The sequence below is a fragment of the Zophobas morio genome, unplaced genomic scaffold, assembly GCF_036711695.1.
Source record: "Zophobas morio isolate AGI-343-1 ecotype UQ-CSIRO unplaced genomic scaffold, CSIRO_AGI_Zmor_V1 ptg000108l, whole genome shotgun sequence".
NCBI classification, from domain to species: domain Eukaryota; kingdom Metazoa; phylum Arthropoda; class Insecta; order Coleoptera; family Tenebrionidae; genus Zophobas; species Zophobas morio.
The window spans coordinates 1,018,138-1,033,937 of record NW_026972213.1 but is presented as its reverse complement, the minus strand read 5'-3'; the positions used below and the strand labels follow the sequence as shown (position 1 = coordinate 1,033,937).

General features: G+C 35.5%; 2 protein-coding genes across 2 annotated transcripts; both read right to left on the bottom strand.

The window, feature by feature from the left end:
• Positions 1-11,065: 11,065 nt before the first annotated feature.
• Positions 11,066-11,608, bottom strand: LOC135144557 (zinc finger BED domain-containing protein 5-like). Its single transcript, XM_064076579.1, has one exon. It carries the CDS (start codon positions 11,606-11,608, stop codon positions 11,066-11,068), a length of 543 nt encoding a protein of 180 aa, XP_063932649.1.
• Positions 11,609-11,692: 84 nt separating this feature from the next.
• LOC135144556 (protein FAM200A-like) lies at positions 11,693-12,076 on the bottom strand. Its single transcript, XM_064076578.1, has one exon. It carries the CDS (start codon positions 12,074-12,076, stop codon positions 11,693-11,695), a length of 384 nt encoding a protein of 127 aa, XP_063932648.1.
• Between the last annotated feature and the right edge of the window lie 3,724 nt (positions 12,077-15,800).

Genomic DNA, 15,800 nt, shown 5'->3' with positions numbered 1-15,800 from the left:
AACCTCAACTAAAGAGTGATTATATTAAGTTCATGCAAGAATATACTGATTTAGGCCATATGCAATTAATCACAAACTCGTCTGATGTTAATGTCAATAAACAATATTCATATTATTTACCCCATCATGCTGTCGTAAAGGAATCAAGCTCAACCACGAGGGTGCGAGTAGTTTTTAACGCTAGTAGCAAAACGAGTACTGGTATTAGCTTAAATAACATTCTTATGGTGGGACCAACTGTCCAACAAAGTTTATTTTCAATTATTACTCGATTTCGCACACATCAATTTGCCTTTACTTGTGACATTGTTAAAATGTATCGACAAAAAATGTGGTCGTATAAACTTGAATGGGACGATCCATTACCTGAAGATCTATATACACAATGGCCCGAATTTTCAAAGCAATTACATCTATTAAATTCGTTAACCATTCCTAGAAAGGCTGTAAAATATCATTTGAAAGGAGTTGTAGGTAACGCACTACTTTCATACGAGGAGCTTTTGACGGTTTTGACACAAATTGAGGCTTGCGTCAATTCCAGACCTTTGACACCGCTATCCCATGACCCTGTTGACATTAGTTCCCTTACTCCCGATCATTTCCTTATTGGGGACACATTAGCAACAACTGCAGAACCCGACCTAACCACGACAAAGGAAAATCGATTATCAAGATGGCAGCGTGTACAACAAATCACCCAGAACTTCTGGAAACGCTGGAGTAAGGAATTCCTGAATACTCTTCAGCAAAGATCGAAGTGGAGGGAGCGGTGCACAAATCAGGCTAAACCAGGCCTACCGGTCCTACTCAAGGAGGAAAACCTACACCCATTGTGTTGGAAAATGGGAGTCATCAAGGAGGTCTACCCAGGGAAGGATGGTACCGTGCGTACGGTAATTGTGAAAACCAACAGCGGTGAGGTTTCCAGGGCTGTCAACCGCATTTGCCCGTTCCCACCAGAGGAAGAAGACGTTGAATCACACGGTGATTCAAGGGGGGCTGGATGTTCGGTACGGGCCTGATTCAGACCAGCCGGGCAAGCCCGGTCCTGTCCTGGGGTAAGCACCCCACCACACCACCCACCGGACGGATGGCGCTTTCTCCCGAATTCATTCGACAACAACATTCAAGAACGACAAGAACCACCGAACGCGAAGGCGGTACGGGCGCGATGCCCTCTAATACATACAACTTGTGATATATATAAATATATAATGTAATATAAGTGTTTAAACAATCGAGTATTATTACGGTCCTTCGAAGAACGGCACGACGCCACACAAGAAAACACTTTCATTATTGAAGCTTATTTACAAAGTGGACGCTTAATAAATGGCACAGTTACGACTTAAATTTCCCAACAAAATTATTGAAGATGCTGCCAAATTATAGACAGATTTCGGACAACGGGAAAAGTATTAAAAGGAAAGTCGACTGGAAGGCCACAGACAAATGAAAATGTCACGGAAAAAACGGAGAAAGTGCAGACGCTTGTTGAAGAAAATCCGCATTCATCATTAGTATTCATTACGTCGTCTATCAGCTCAAACTGACGTGTCTTTCAGTATAGTTAAAAGGATGCTGAAAAAGCATTTGCACATGCATCAATATAAAACCACCCTGATGCAAGAAATCCTACCACCTGTCGGATGAAATATTGCAACCTCTTTCAGGAGAATTTAAAGAAGGAGGACGTTGAATTACCGAACATGGAGTGTTGTCAATGTACACAATTTCATGGAGGTTCCTTTACATCCCCTGGAAGTTGGAATATTTAGCCGTACCACGTGGAAGAATAATTGGGCCAATATTTTTTCAGAATACCATTAATGCACAACGTTACAGCCAACAACTGTTGGAGCCATTTTTAGAAGAAGTGCATCCAGATGAATTTGAAGGTACTTGGCCAGTCAGGTCCCTAGATCTTACTCCACTGAACTTCTCAATTTGTAGATTCGTCAAAGATCAGGTCTACAAAGAACAAATTAATAATCTAGAAGAATTAATAAACCGAATTACCTTATTATGCGATGAAATAAGACTAGACACATTACAGCACATTTATATTTAACAACATGAAATGTCGTGTCGTTGTAACGAAGCGAATTTTTGCGGGCCGGAAATCGTAAGTTTTATTATTTAGCCGTGTGGCAGAGAATAAACCCGATTTGTTGTGTAAAATCATTTCTTGCCGTTTTATTTTATTCTCGTGTATTCGTGGGCGCTCACCACCTGATATCCGTGTCTTTGGCTTTAAAGCAACCCCGGCGCTCCCTTCCCCGGAGAGGGAGTTGGCGCCCGAGCGACCGCCGCTCCTGACCCAAGGCGCCACCCCAGGTGGCGTGAAAGTCGCCGCATAAGCTTAGGTCGGCCAGACGTGTTTATTTATCTCAGCGACACTAGTTGGGTTCAAAACACTTAACCATCCTCCATATTCTCCAGACCTAGCTTCCTCGGATTATTATCTGTTTCCTCAATTAAAAAAAAACTTGAAAGGCCATACGTTTTCTTCAAACAACGAGGTAATAGAGGCTGTGGAGACTTGGTTTGAAGAGTAGGAAGAATCATTTTTTTTAAGAAGGTTCGAACAGTTGCAGGATCGTTGTAACAGGTGTATAGCTTTGAAAGAGGACTACGTTGAATAAAAAAATATTTTGATTTTTAAATTGTTTTTTTTCTACGGTAGGCTAAGAACTAATATTGTATCAATTATTGTCTATTCACACACTTATTCTATTACTTACTCATTCTTTATTTACTACTCGAAAAACAACCTATTTGATTTTCCTAAAATTCGTAGTACAAAATAATGTCATATTAGTGTTTACATAAGTTAAAAGAAATGAATTTTCATTGATTAATACACTCTAACTTCAATACACATTTGATTGTGGTTCAAAGGTGGAGGAAATTCTGTATGAAATAATTCTAAACCAGTTTCTAAGTTAATAATGAAATAAATTTTGAGCCTAAAACCATTTTGTTTCTGTATTCACTATTTCATTTTGTAGATGAAAAAAGTTGATACTGACTTGAAAGATGTAATACTTAGAGAATGTAAAAAGATTCCACTTTGGCCTTTACGATATTTGAAAACGATCGGAAACGATGTTTTATGGACGCGAGTTGTAGACGTCCTTACAACTATCTGCTGAATTACGGTAGTAACTGATCTGAATAGCGCAAGTAACTGTCGCGCAAACTTCCAGAAAGAATTTATATTAGCATAGTACAATATTCGCAGCCGGCCCAACTTGTCGGAATCTGTACACGTGTTACCGTCACCACGCCGCGTCATTTAAAATTCTAATGCTACAAAAATAGCAATCCCTGACAATATTCAAGTTTACCGCATGTTTCAAATCGCTACGGAAAGCACGGCGAATAAGTGTTAGGAAGACATTTTTATCGAACTGCACCAAATGGTCCATGACAATATTAAAAAATTTCGAAATTTCTGACCCACTTTCCCTCACACGATTCGTTTCGTATAAAATACCGAACGAGACCGGAAATTGTTCGTATCCGGACCATAACATCCAATATTTGTGTTATGTCTTATATGTTGGGGAAAATGTCAGGACAGCGGTAAAGCGATGGAATTTTGGAGAATTTAACTTCCCAAACCTAAGACAAATCTTTTTTAGTGGTAAAGCTCTTGTGAAAAAACGACATGTTTGTTATTGACAAGATGTCACTTAAGATTCCATCATAAAAAAATTATTACGGTTAAGAGTAATGCGTAGTTTTGGTATCCAACAAGGATATTGTAAGTATACGTTTTATATCAAACGTTCTTTATCTTTAGTATACAGTATGTACTAAGTAGATGAAAATTTAGTAGTTTGGTTTTACTGTTATTAATTTACTCTAAAAAATGTGTTTAAAAAAACTGATACAATTTTAAACAACTTGTTATTAATAATATCTCAACCTCGCAAAGGACGGAACAAATTAATAACAGTAAATAATTTTGCTCTTTGTATCCGGCTTTAACAGTTTCAGGTCTCGTTACCTGTGTAATACGTTGAGTATTAAAGTTATAACAAAAATAATATTCAGCTCACTTCCATGCAATCACTTCAGTGGTTTGGATACGTTCTGTAATATCCTATTCTGATATTCTAAATTCTGTTTTGCAAGTTGAGTATTTTCCTACCTGTTGATTTTGCAGAGTTTATATTATTCAAATTTTAATAATAAAAGTTATGATATGACCAGAGTAAATGGACTCATTTGGGAGACGTCTGCATTTAGAACAATGAAATGAATTTTTTTTCACTCTTGTTTCCGTCCCTATTCCTTATATCAGTACCAGTTTTCGTGTTTTAAATCTAAAATAAAATTTACACAGAATTACACACTACAATAACTGTTTTGGCAAAAAAAACGGATGTTCTCAGAACTCCACGGCCAAAGTGAAAACTTCTAAGTATCGTAATCAATTCGAAATAATATACGTAATATGAAAATATATGTTATATGAATAATATAAATATTATTAAACAGGTAAGACGTTTTTATGTTGTTCGACCTTGATTGTGCTAGTCTTCTCATCTGAACATTTCTTTATCTAACTAGGTAGTACTGCATCGGTACTACTTCCACGCACAAATTTTTAAACTGATCACGTCCTCTGGATAACCACGATCTCATCTACTATTTCTTACTCTAGTTGGGGTTGCGCTTCATTAAGTTTAAGGTGAGCGTGCAATAATATTTGGAAGGGCTGTTCTTGCACGTCAGGGTGGGTGGATCTGAACATACGATAACGTTCAACTCACTTTAAAGTACGGTTTATTGAGTTGACGTAACCAAATTGTTCGTGGAGATGATTAGCCAAATACATTATATTTCTAACATACATACAAAATTTGAGAACAATCGGTCCAGCAGTTTCGGAGATGACGTGTGTAATAAAAATGGATACAGACAGACAGACAGCCAGACAGACGGAAACGGAAGACTACTTTTTTCGTACTGTAGGGGCATGAAACGTCGAGAAAACATAAAAGTGGCAATTCGTCCGATGGACTTGATTACCACACGTCCTTAGCTTACGCTCGGGAAGTAAAAATTAGTACGAACATTTCTCATTCAAGTGTATATCACTAAACTGCCGAATACCGAAAATGCAATAATAAATTACAACACGTTAATTGTTTGCAGACCAATTTAATCTAGTTTTCATGAATAACCTTGCTCATAATTTAACCAAGTTAAATAAGAATTCGCTGATCCTTTAAGAAAAAGTATGAGCTCTAGATAAACATAATTTAAATTAAGATTAAATCTGTAGGCGTAGGATTTTTTACATTAAAGAAGTAGTGTATCTAAAATGGACCAGCCATTTAATTGTTTAAACTTTATACTTGTTGTTTTCTCGATTAACGCGTAAATGGCAAGTTTGATTTCAGTCTGCAATACATTTGTGTATGACAGAGACAAGTGTTAATACTTAAAAACTCCCGATACAAAAATAACCCTTAAAAAGTCTGAAAGTGGTTAAGACTTAAGATTGTTAAAAACAAACTTTCTAGAACAACTACCTGCTTTTTCACATTAGTTTCCAATGTTTCTCAATGAATTTAACAAAACAAGTACGTGACAATACAACACCATAAAACAGACCCGTAATAAACTTGTACTCCGTGTCAGTTTTTTATTCATTCAGTCGTTTTTGAATTAACCTCGTCGAGTGATTAATTGTTCTGGACAAAACCTTATCCACATGTAAATTTTGCTTACCTATACAATAAAAAAGACATTCTGATGATAAATTAACTAAAGTGTCATATTTAAATTACAACACAAATATTGACTCAAATAAACAAGACTCAATCTAAAATTACTGCCCGTTAAACCAAACTCATTACGAACTTCTGCAACCCTAAGAGCAATGTAAATTTAGAACATTTTGACGGATGCATGTACCATTTTATTGGTGCTGAAACTTGGGACTTTAGAATCAAACTCACTGCAACGAATTGATTCAAAGCCATTGAAAAGAGAATATACACAGCTCTCTAAACCTGACTGTATCAAACCTCGTTACCTTACTTTAATGCGGTCGTCGAGTGTAATTATTGCCCCAATAAACACAGATGAATAGGTAAATTAATGCTGACATGTACTAAATTAATGAATTGTTTTGTTTGGCAAATGGAATTGATCATAATCTATGCATAAAGTCCCGTAAATTCTCTTTTATATATAGTGTTTACGAAACGATGAAGCAATTTTTCACCGAAAGACAGCAAAGAAGACTCTTAAATTAGTGATTTATTATGTCTGCAACATTTTCTTCTGTTATATTTTTTAATTGTGACTTTTTTTAATTAATATGAATTCTTTTTTGGACTCTGTGAAATCTGAAACGATTTTTACTACTTTTCAGATTTAGTAGTAGTTGCCAATTCACAAATAAAGCGCAATTATCCTCTTTGCTGCGCCAACTGCCAACAACTGTATAAATGTCACAACCTGCGACATGCAATTACAGCAGAATTGGCAAAGATCATCCAGCAGCTGTCATGTTATTTGAGTAAATTGAAATTATGACACGGCTAATTGTCGTAACGTTTATCTATTAATTAAAACCTCCATCTTCATCATACATTTTAGATAACTCCATTGTTTGCTCTCGGTATTTACAAATCACGCTTTGGGCCATAATATAATCTTGCTAACTTTATTCCGAGAGATTTTTAATAGGAACGGGACTGTTTATGAGGTTTTCAACGTTTACCGCCAAATTAGTTTTTGAAAATTCATATACCTGAAAAGTTTTCTCTACATTCTTTTAATATGTATTACCCGTGAAGCTCAAAGTAAACTAATTTAATTGCAAAGTTCTACAAAAAAATTGCTTTTATACAAAGTAAAAAGCGTAAGTAGGATCAGCTTTCATACATTCGTGATAAAAAACAAGCGCATCTCTACTTGAATAAATACTTCACCGTGATGTGCTGATGTTTCAGTTTCACGTTTTTATAGTCAAATGAAAGGTCATGCCCATCTCAGGTATACAAATTGTCGTAAGTAGAATGTTTATGTATGAGCGGTGCATTGGAGAATTTTATTTGAAACCGAAGTAATGAACACTAGAGTTTGCGTCACTAAAGTTTTAATTTACTTGTCTAGGGGAACCACAGAAAGTAGTATTTATTTAGTAGTGCAAAGTTTAAAATCCAGAAACAAATACAAGTACATATATCAATGCACATATTGTGACCGTATTATGAGAATAATTATACTGTTAGACCCTAAAAAATTCACAATTTTGCTTTTCAAGCACAAGCTAAGGAAGTAGGATCGTAGTATGGTCCATCCGGAGACTAGCTACTTTCATGTTTTCTCGACGTTTCGGGACCCATAGAGCATGAAAAAATAGGTGTACCATTTCTATGTGGTCTACCGTTTGTCTGTCACCTGTCCGTCGTCTGTCCGTCGCCTATCCGTTGTCTATCCGTAGTCTGTATCTTTGGTGTTTGTTATCTGTGTCGATCGTTATTAGATAGATAACCTTCAAAATTACTGGATCGATTGTTGACACAAAAAAGTAGAAATTTTTTCACATTCCATGGCCAGCTATTAAAGAAAATATTTTTACAGACAAAGTATAGGTCACCTGAGTAGCTACATGAATTCTCAAAATATGAAAAGTACCGAAAATCCACTTACCACAACTTCATGACGACGAAATGGAAGTAGGTAATTTTCACCAAGAGGGGATTACAACGCCTTCAAAAAATGTTATTTAACAAATCTCACATGAAGCATTCGCATACCATGCTCCTTTACTTGTAGTTTAATAATCCAGCCCAATTTTTATTTTAACGTGTAGGGGTTATCATAAAAAAATTCTTCATTAACATAACATTGTATTGCAGAGTTTTGCTCCCCAGTAATGTATATTTTGTTGTACATTACTGAGCATGTAAGGCGGTGATAGGGCACTCTCAGCAGATTGGCATTTCGGGTGTTTTTGTTGTGAAAGACATCATTTTTCTTAAACTGGCCTGGGTGAGTATGCACATACTTAATGTTATGGAGTACATACGTAACAGAGACGGTATTTGCTCCTTTTTAAAGTAATACTTGCAACTTTCTCTTTGTCTAAGATTGTTCATGATTCTAATAGCTTTTTTGCAGAATGAAGACCCGTTTCATAGCTTCAGTATTTGCTCCCCATAATAATATACCATATGTGGCTATTGCATGGAAATTGGCGTAGTATACTATTTTGACCGCTTGGTGAGTTGATATTGTCTTTATTCTTCGTATGCTATATAAAGTTGTTGCGAGTTTGTTTGCCATTTCACTTATATGTGTATTCCATCTCAAACTGTCTTGGATTTGTAGTCCCAGAAATTTGATGGATGAGTTGGATGTAGTGGTTGAAAAAGTAAGACTTTGTGTTTTGTCTTCGTTTAACTTCAGCCTATTGTTATTGAACCAATTTCTGCTTCTTTTATGACAATGTTTTTCTTTGATAGTCTTTTTCTTCTCTCGCTGCTTTAATAATGAATGAGGTATCGTCTGCGTGGGGACATGCTGAGTTACAGTTTACGTTTTTTAATAAATCGTTTACATATTTTTTTAAAATTTTAATAACAGGGTTGGCCCAACCACAGACCCCTGCGGTACACCACACGTAACAGGAACCTTTTGAGAACTTTTATCTCCCCATCGTGCTATTTGTTGACGTCCTTGGAGGTATGATTCTAAGAGTCGTAGAGCATTTCCTCTCACTCCGTACCAGTGTAATTTCTGTAGAAGTATACTATGCGGTACTGCATCAAATGCCTTGCTCAAATCACACGATACTAGTTCCACCGTTTCTTTGTTATCTAAGGCTGATATTACTGCGTTCATTATATTTAGTACTGCAGTACTTGTGGACCGTTCCTTCCTGTATCCATTTTGTTCATCACAGAAGATAGCATTTTTTTCGAAATATTTCATTAGTCTTTTGTTGATAGCTACTTCAAATACTTCAGACATAGTGGGAAGAATAGATTGGTAGGTAACTATCGTAAGACCTGTTATCGTTGTTCTTTTGCAGTCTTTAGTTCATTAATAAAGTACCCTTCAACAAACACTGATTAATAAGGATAGTTAACGGTGGAACTATCTCGTTTACTATGAGGCAACATGTAGCATGCGGCATTGACGCATGCTACACACAATCTTTCCATAGAAGGAAGACACAGCGACATTAATTGAAATTTTGTGCCACATTGTCGCACGCCTACAACAAGCAACACTAGGCAACAAGTATCAAGCAACATGTCGTTCAGTGTTGCCTCAGTGGAATTCCGACTTTACAAATCACACACAAATTAAAATATAATTAAAAATAAACTAAAACCTCTATTGAATTTCACTATACAGGAAGTCTTCTACACTATATGGTACGATGGTCAAAGTACCCTTCAGCAAAATACTGATTAATAAGCATAGTTAATGGTGGAACTATCTCGTTCACTACCGTTTTTATTAGATATGTCGAAACATCATAGATGTCTCTTGTAGTTTTTGACTTTAATGACATGATGATTTTCGTTATTTCTTCTTCACTTACCGGATTCAGAAACATGGAATGAGTAGTATTAACTTTTTGTTTTCTAAGTAAATCTAGGGGATGTTGCTCCATTTTTTTCAGGTATGTATTAAAACCTTCGGCATTTAAGTTTGAGCGTTCTTTGGTTGCCGCTTTGCTATCACCGTTGATGATTTCCCATATTTTTCTTGTTTTATTTGATGCACTAGAAACATATTTTCTTCTCTGATCTTTTCTTGAATTTTTTTTTAAATAAATTTGTTTGTAGCAGTTGTAGGCTTTCCAGTATTCCTTACCTCTTTTAGAAGTAACGATTGCATGTAGTGCTTTCAGGATTTTTTTCATATCCATTAATTCTTGCGAATGCCAACATTTATTAAATTTGTTACTTTGTGATTTAATAGTTTTATCCTTTTCAGGGAAACATATATCAAATAGCGACATCCATAGAGAGTCAAATGCTACGTATGCCTCAGGAGCATGTTTTTGACATAAGAGATGACTCCAATCTACTCAAACAGATAGGACTTGAAACGGTAAATATTCTCTTTTCGTATATTCCTAACATTTATTCTTTGTTTCTTACTTTTAGGTTCTTGAATGCTATTCTCAACTACCATAAGTTGTTGCTGGTGATCCGATATGAACCAATTCAAGGTTGTATAGGTGTAGTATTTATTCTCTTTACCAAATATATTGTCGTTACAAGTTGCTGTTGTTTTTGTAACTCTAGAAGGTTCGCTGAATTGGGGTTGCAGTCCAAATTTTTCTAGTAATTCTGCAAGAGCTCATTTTTCGGAACTGTCCTTTAAAAAATCGACATTAAAATCCCCCGCTATATAGACATTGCCATATGAATATAATTCATTAATTATGTCTAAAGCATCGTTTAGTGCCTCTAGAAAAACATTTAAGTTTCCAGATGGTGATCTGTAGGCGGCTAATATTACAGATTTATTAGAATCTATTCTGATGGTCGTTAGTTCCGCGTTTTTTCTTCAGATATTTTTGTTACTTGTGTGATTTCAGTTGCTCTTAAACTGTCCTTTATTAAAATTAGCACACCACCATGAATGTAACGACTTCTACAAAAGTGGCGACTGACTTTATACCCAGAGAACTTTAGGGCTGTCATTTTGTGGGTACTAAACCAATGTTCAGTAACAATGGCTATGTCAATATTGTGTTGCATCATTTCATAGTTCAATAAAAACTGTTTTTTGTTGAAGGAATTGAATATTAATATTTCGTTTACCTTTATTTTTAAATGTTTAATTTTCTACAGTGCTTCGATTGTTTTGAAATATAATTTACACCAGCGATTCTCAACATTAGAAGGGGGGCACGAGCAAATAAGAAAATATATTTTTTAGAAAAAATAAAGTATAATTAAAAAAATAATAAATATATTACTACAAAAAATTAAATATATTGTTAAAAAAGTAAATAAAATTCATTCTGAATAATTAAATAAAAATGCAGCAATAGTGATGATCATTAGTGACTCCCTTGAGCCTGTTTAGCCGCACAAAGCTTTTCGAAACGCGGTTTAATTTGAGAAATTGACACTCCAAGTTCTTTCTCTACATTCAACCAAGATCTATATTTTGTCTTCAATGCAGCCATCGTAGAAAATCCGGTTTCACAAAGGTACGATGTTGAAAATGGTAATAGTATACGTAGCGCTCTTGTTTTCAGCGCAGAGAACTCATTATCCAAGCTTGCCCAAAATTCAAAGAGTGGTTTGTTACTAAATTGTCTTTTGATTTCGCCGCTTGCCGGGAAGCCTATGAACATTTCTTCTACAGCAGTTGAAAGGCCGTCAGGAGTGTTTTGAAATGGATCCCCAACCCACTCGCAACCTGCTAGCAAATTCTCATCAGCAAAAAAATACTTTGTAAAATTCTTTGCCAGCATGGCTAGATGATTTTCAATGGTTACAAAAACAACTTTCATATGAGTTGTTTTTTGCTTTACATTTCTGTTCCACAATTCCAATTTTCTACAGAAAGCAGTAACTTTATCACTAGTATCCAACATATGTGTGTTTGCTCTTTGGAGTTGAAGATTCAAAATATTTAATTTCTCGAAAATATCGACCAAGTAGCTCAATTTTATAACAAATTAATAATCTCGACACTTCTCGACTTCCAGTCTGTGTTCCTCTACTAAATCAATGGCGATTTCCTCTCTTAACTCATAAACACGTTGCGAAAATCTTCCACGTGACAACAATCTTGTCCCGCAATAAAAAAATAACGATGAATGTACTGCACCCATGTCTTTGTAAAGTTCAGAAAATAATCTGATTTTTAAGAATCTCATTTTTATATAATTTACTGCTGTCAGAACCGTAGTTACTACAATATTCAAACCAGGACTCATTTCCTTGGAAGCCAAAGCTTCTCTATGGATCATGCAATGCGTCCAAACCCACTGTGGATATTTTTGTTTCACAAGTGTTTGCATAGGTACTTTGGAATTTTCCAGACATTGCACGAGCACCATCGGTGCATATTCCGACGCAATTTTTCCATTCTATGTTTCCTTCGTTTAGAAAATCATTTAAAGTAGCAAATAATGTAAGTGCTGTTGCTTTGAGTTCTGTTGGTTTGCAGAAAAGCAGTTCTTCTACTGCTGAGCGCCAGCACAAAATCGAACATAGGCAATTAAATGAGCATCTTTAATGCTATCTGTTGCCTAATCAAGCTGAATTGAAAATAATTTATCATGGAATTTCTCAAAAAGCAGATGCTGTACATCGTTAGCTATATCACCAATTCGATGTCATTTGATAAAGGTACAAACTTTAATTGTTTGGTAAAATTATCTCCAAACATAGTTTCTACAATTTCAATTGCAGCTGGTAGAATAAGTTCTTCGCCAATGGTATCCGGCTTTTTACATATCGCTATATGAAACTTTGTACGATCCAAGTAAAGCTTTTTCATTTACAAAGATTTTTTTTTTTTGCTTTTCAAATGATTTCAATTTTAATTCGAAAATTTGTCGAGGTTTAATAACAAATTCACTATGAAGCGTTTCCAAATGGCGTTTAAGTTTATTAGGTTTCATGCTTTCTGCTCCCAAAATTTTTGAGCAAATTTTTGAGGGGGGGGGGCGCGATAAAAACTGTTATTGGTAAATGGGTCGTGAAGACTAAAAGGTTGAGAATCGCTCAGTTGTATTGTCAATTATCAAGAATACCTGAATACAGTATTGTTGGATCAAGAATTCTCAGGCTACCGGCAATTGGCCAGTTTCAGTAAAACGCAGCAACTTTACTAGTCAAATTTGCATATGCGTTAAATTGTCTGAATAAAATTTCATAGTATCAACAATTTATTTTTTCTTCAAACGTCAAAAAAACATGACTTTATGTACCTCAACAAATGAACTTAAAGTATGACATTTCAGCCGCTCCTCACCACCGACAGATAAAAATTTTTGCTGCCGCTACAGGCGGCAGCAAAAGTAAAACCATAGCAACAGCATACAAATCATTCCAAAGCACACTGAAAAACCATAGTAACAGTTAACTTAATTCATTCGTTTTAAAGAATTGATATGTAATTCCATTTTTTTAAATTACTTCTCTAATTGAATTGCAGACGTTTGAAGAAAAAATAGCATGTTTTATTCGGAGAAAAATGACTTTTCGTGGCTCATCTGTAATTGCCGGCCTCGCGCGCTCGGCCGTCAAACCTACAGATTCGCCACGAAAAGTCTCATTTTAGCTCCTAATAAAACAATATACTATTAGTATGCGAAAAGTATCTAAATACATGTATCAAAACATTGCACAGCAACATTTGGTAACAGTTTAGAAACTGAGAGAATGTAAAAGTGTTTTTTCACTAAACGTGCTGATGCTTGTAAATTTACGTGCTTTATGAGTATATAACCATTGTTGTGGTTAATGTTGGATTCCTTATAATAATCAGCAAGACAGAAGCATATAAACACTTGCTGAATCGAAATCTATTGACTGCAATATGACGAAAGATGCAATTATGTGAAAAATTACTTCTTAAAAATTTTCACAGACGAAGTCAAATTACTGAAAACAAAAACACGTTTTGTTTCTTTGGAAAGTGAAGTTGTTTTATTTAGAGAAAAATTGTGTACACAACTTTAGTTCAGAAAACAACATTTTCTCTTGATAATCAAGGGTGTTTTCAGTTTTTAAGGGATATACGTATAATAAACGACGTATATAAAAACTTTTCCATTTACAAATAACTTGTTCTTAAGTTTTAAAGAGCTAATAATGAGGTATTACAAAATCAAAAAAATCACACTTCAGGCTATGCTGCAAACTATAAGATTTCCAGACTGCTTTCATAAGCTAATGAGGAACATAGGTAACAACAAAACCTTTCCTACAAAAAATCTTAGTCTTGATAAAAAATGTATATTGTTACGATGATCGATGGGTAAAACTCAACAATTTATTTCTTTGTAACTCGAATTTAGACGACTAATTACACAGCGATTGTGTACAACATAATTCCGGCGAACTTGACTCGCTTTTCAACATTTACTGGACTCGACTCGTTAGCTGAATAATACTCCTCGTTCTCGAAAGCGGCTTCTATTTAAACCCATAATCTCCTTCTAGAAGTTCCGTCATCAAGGTCTTTCTGGAATACCCATCGCGATTTCCGCTTCCAAGCTTTTCTTTAGCGAACGCCGCCCGGCCAACGTCACCGACGATGAGTCACCCATTATCGCCGCACATACTAGAAAACACATAGGCGTCGTACCGGGGCGGCGTTAGGGTTTATTTCGTAACAATATTTTAAAAACATGGAAGTCTGAAATTAAGAAGGTTTGATTCACACAAACAAATCTATAAAATGAATATACGAATAGCGGTAGACACACATACATTTTTAGGATCAACGTAGGTACTGTCCTTACTAGTTGTCACTGTTTCTTAAACACGTCAATCAAAATTTCACAAATGAAATATTAAAAAAAAACATCAACATATTAATTCAAAGAAATCTAATAAACAAATTGAACAATTAAATAAATTTAACTAGCGTAAGTACTGTTCAAAATGCCTTCCTTCCTGTCCAACACCCATTTCGATGCGATTTAAGCAAGACAACCTGACGCGGGCAAGTATTTCTGAAGTTATTGCAACACATGCATTTCTAATTCTGGTTTTTAAATCTTCACAATTACGAATAGGACTTTGGTAAACTTGTTCTTTGACAACCCCCTTTACAATCTAAAAGTGTTAAGTCGGGACTACGAGGGGGGCATGCCTTCGCACTGCCTCTGCCAATCCACTTATTTGCAAACGTCTCAAACATTTTCTAATAACTCCGAAAAATTATTTTCCAAAAATTGTCGATACCTGTGTCCTGTTAAGTTGGCTTTGAAGAAGTATGGGCCAATTACGTAATCTGCAGTATACCAGCCCACATATTTATGGAATAAACATTATGAAAATGAGCTGGTCTAATCCAGTCTGGGTTATTTTGGGAGTAATAGTGACAGTTATGGCAATTAACAACCCCATTATTGCCAAATCTTGCTTCATTGATGAACAAAACTTCGAATAAAAACTTGTTGTCCAAGTTGCATCGAATTGCAAAATTGTATTCTTCTGGAAAAGTCTTCTTCTTTTAGATCTTGTACTAATGTCACATGGTAAGGGTGGAACTTATTCCCTCTCAAAATTTTTGAAACGGAAAATTGAGATATTCCTACTTGTCGTGCTATAAATTTTTGACTCACATGCGGGTCATTGTCTACGGCTTCAATTACAAGAATTTTGTCTTAACATTTTTTCTAAACATCTAAAGATTTGGTCGGATGAATGTCGCCAATCTTCTTTCGTAGTACTGCTGCAGGGGCATTTTTTCCGCATTCTCCAAAAATCAAGATCGTATCAACTTTTTCACCGTTGGTGTATTTAACCCTGTGGTGACCGAATTTAAATAAAATTTTCGCGCTGAATTTAATTAACAGCGGCGCGAAATCACATTTGATAATTTGAATTTGAAAGAAAAAAAAAATCATCAAAAAAATCGTTAAACATAGGTAACCAGGTGCACGGTAACGCTTGTTGGATAGTTGGACAGTTAGCAGCGCTAGGGGATTTTAGTTAGAGGGTTGGTTGTTAAACAGAGGACAGCATACCGAAGCGTCAGTCTGGATGTGTTTTGGGCAGCATACCTAAGCATCAGTCTGGATGTGTTTTTGTGAATGGAAAAAC

Bases quoted from the DNA above. Each gene is read 5' to 3' on its own strand.
- LOC135144557 (XM_064076579.1), bottom strand. From the start codon at position 11,608: ATGTTGGATACTAGTGATAAAGTTACTGCTTTCTGTAGAAAATTGGAA.
- LOC135144556 (XM_064076578.1), bottom strand. From the start codon at position 12,076: ATGGTGCTCGTGCAATGTCTGGAAAATTCCAAAGTACCTATGCAAACA.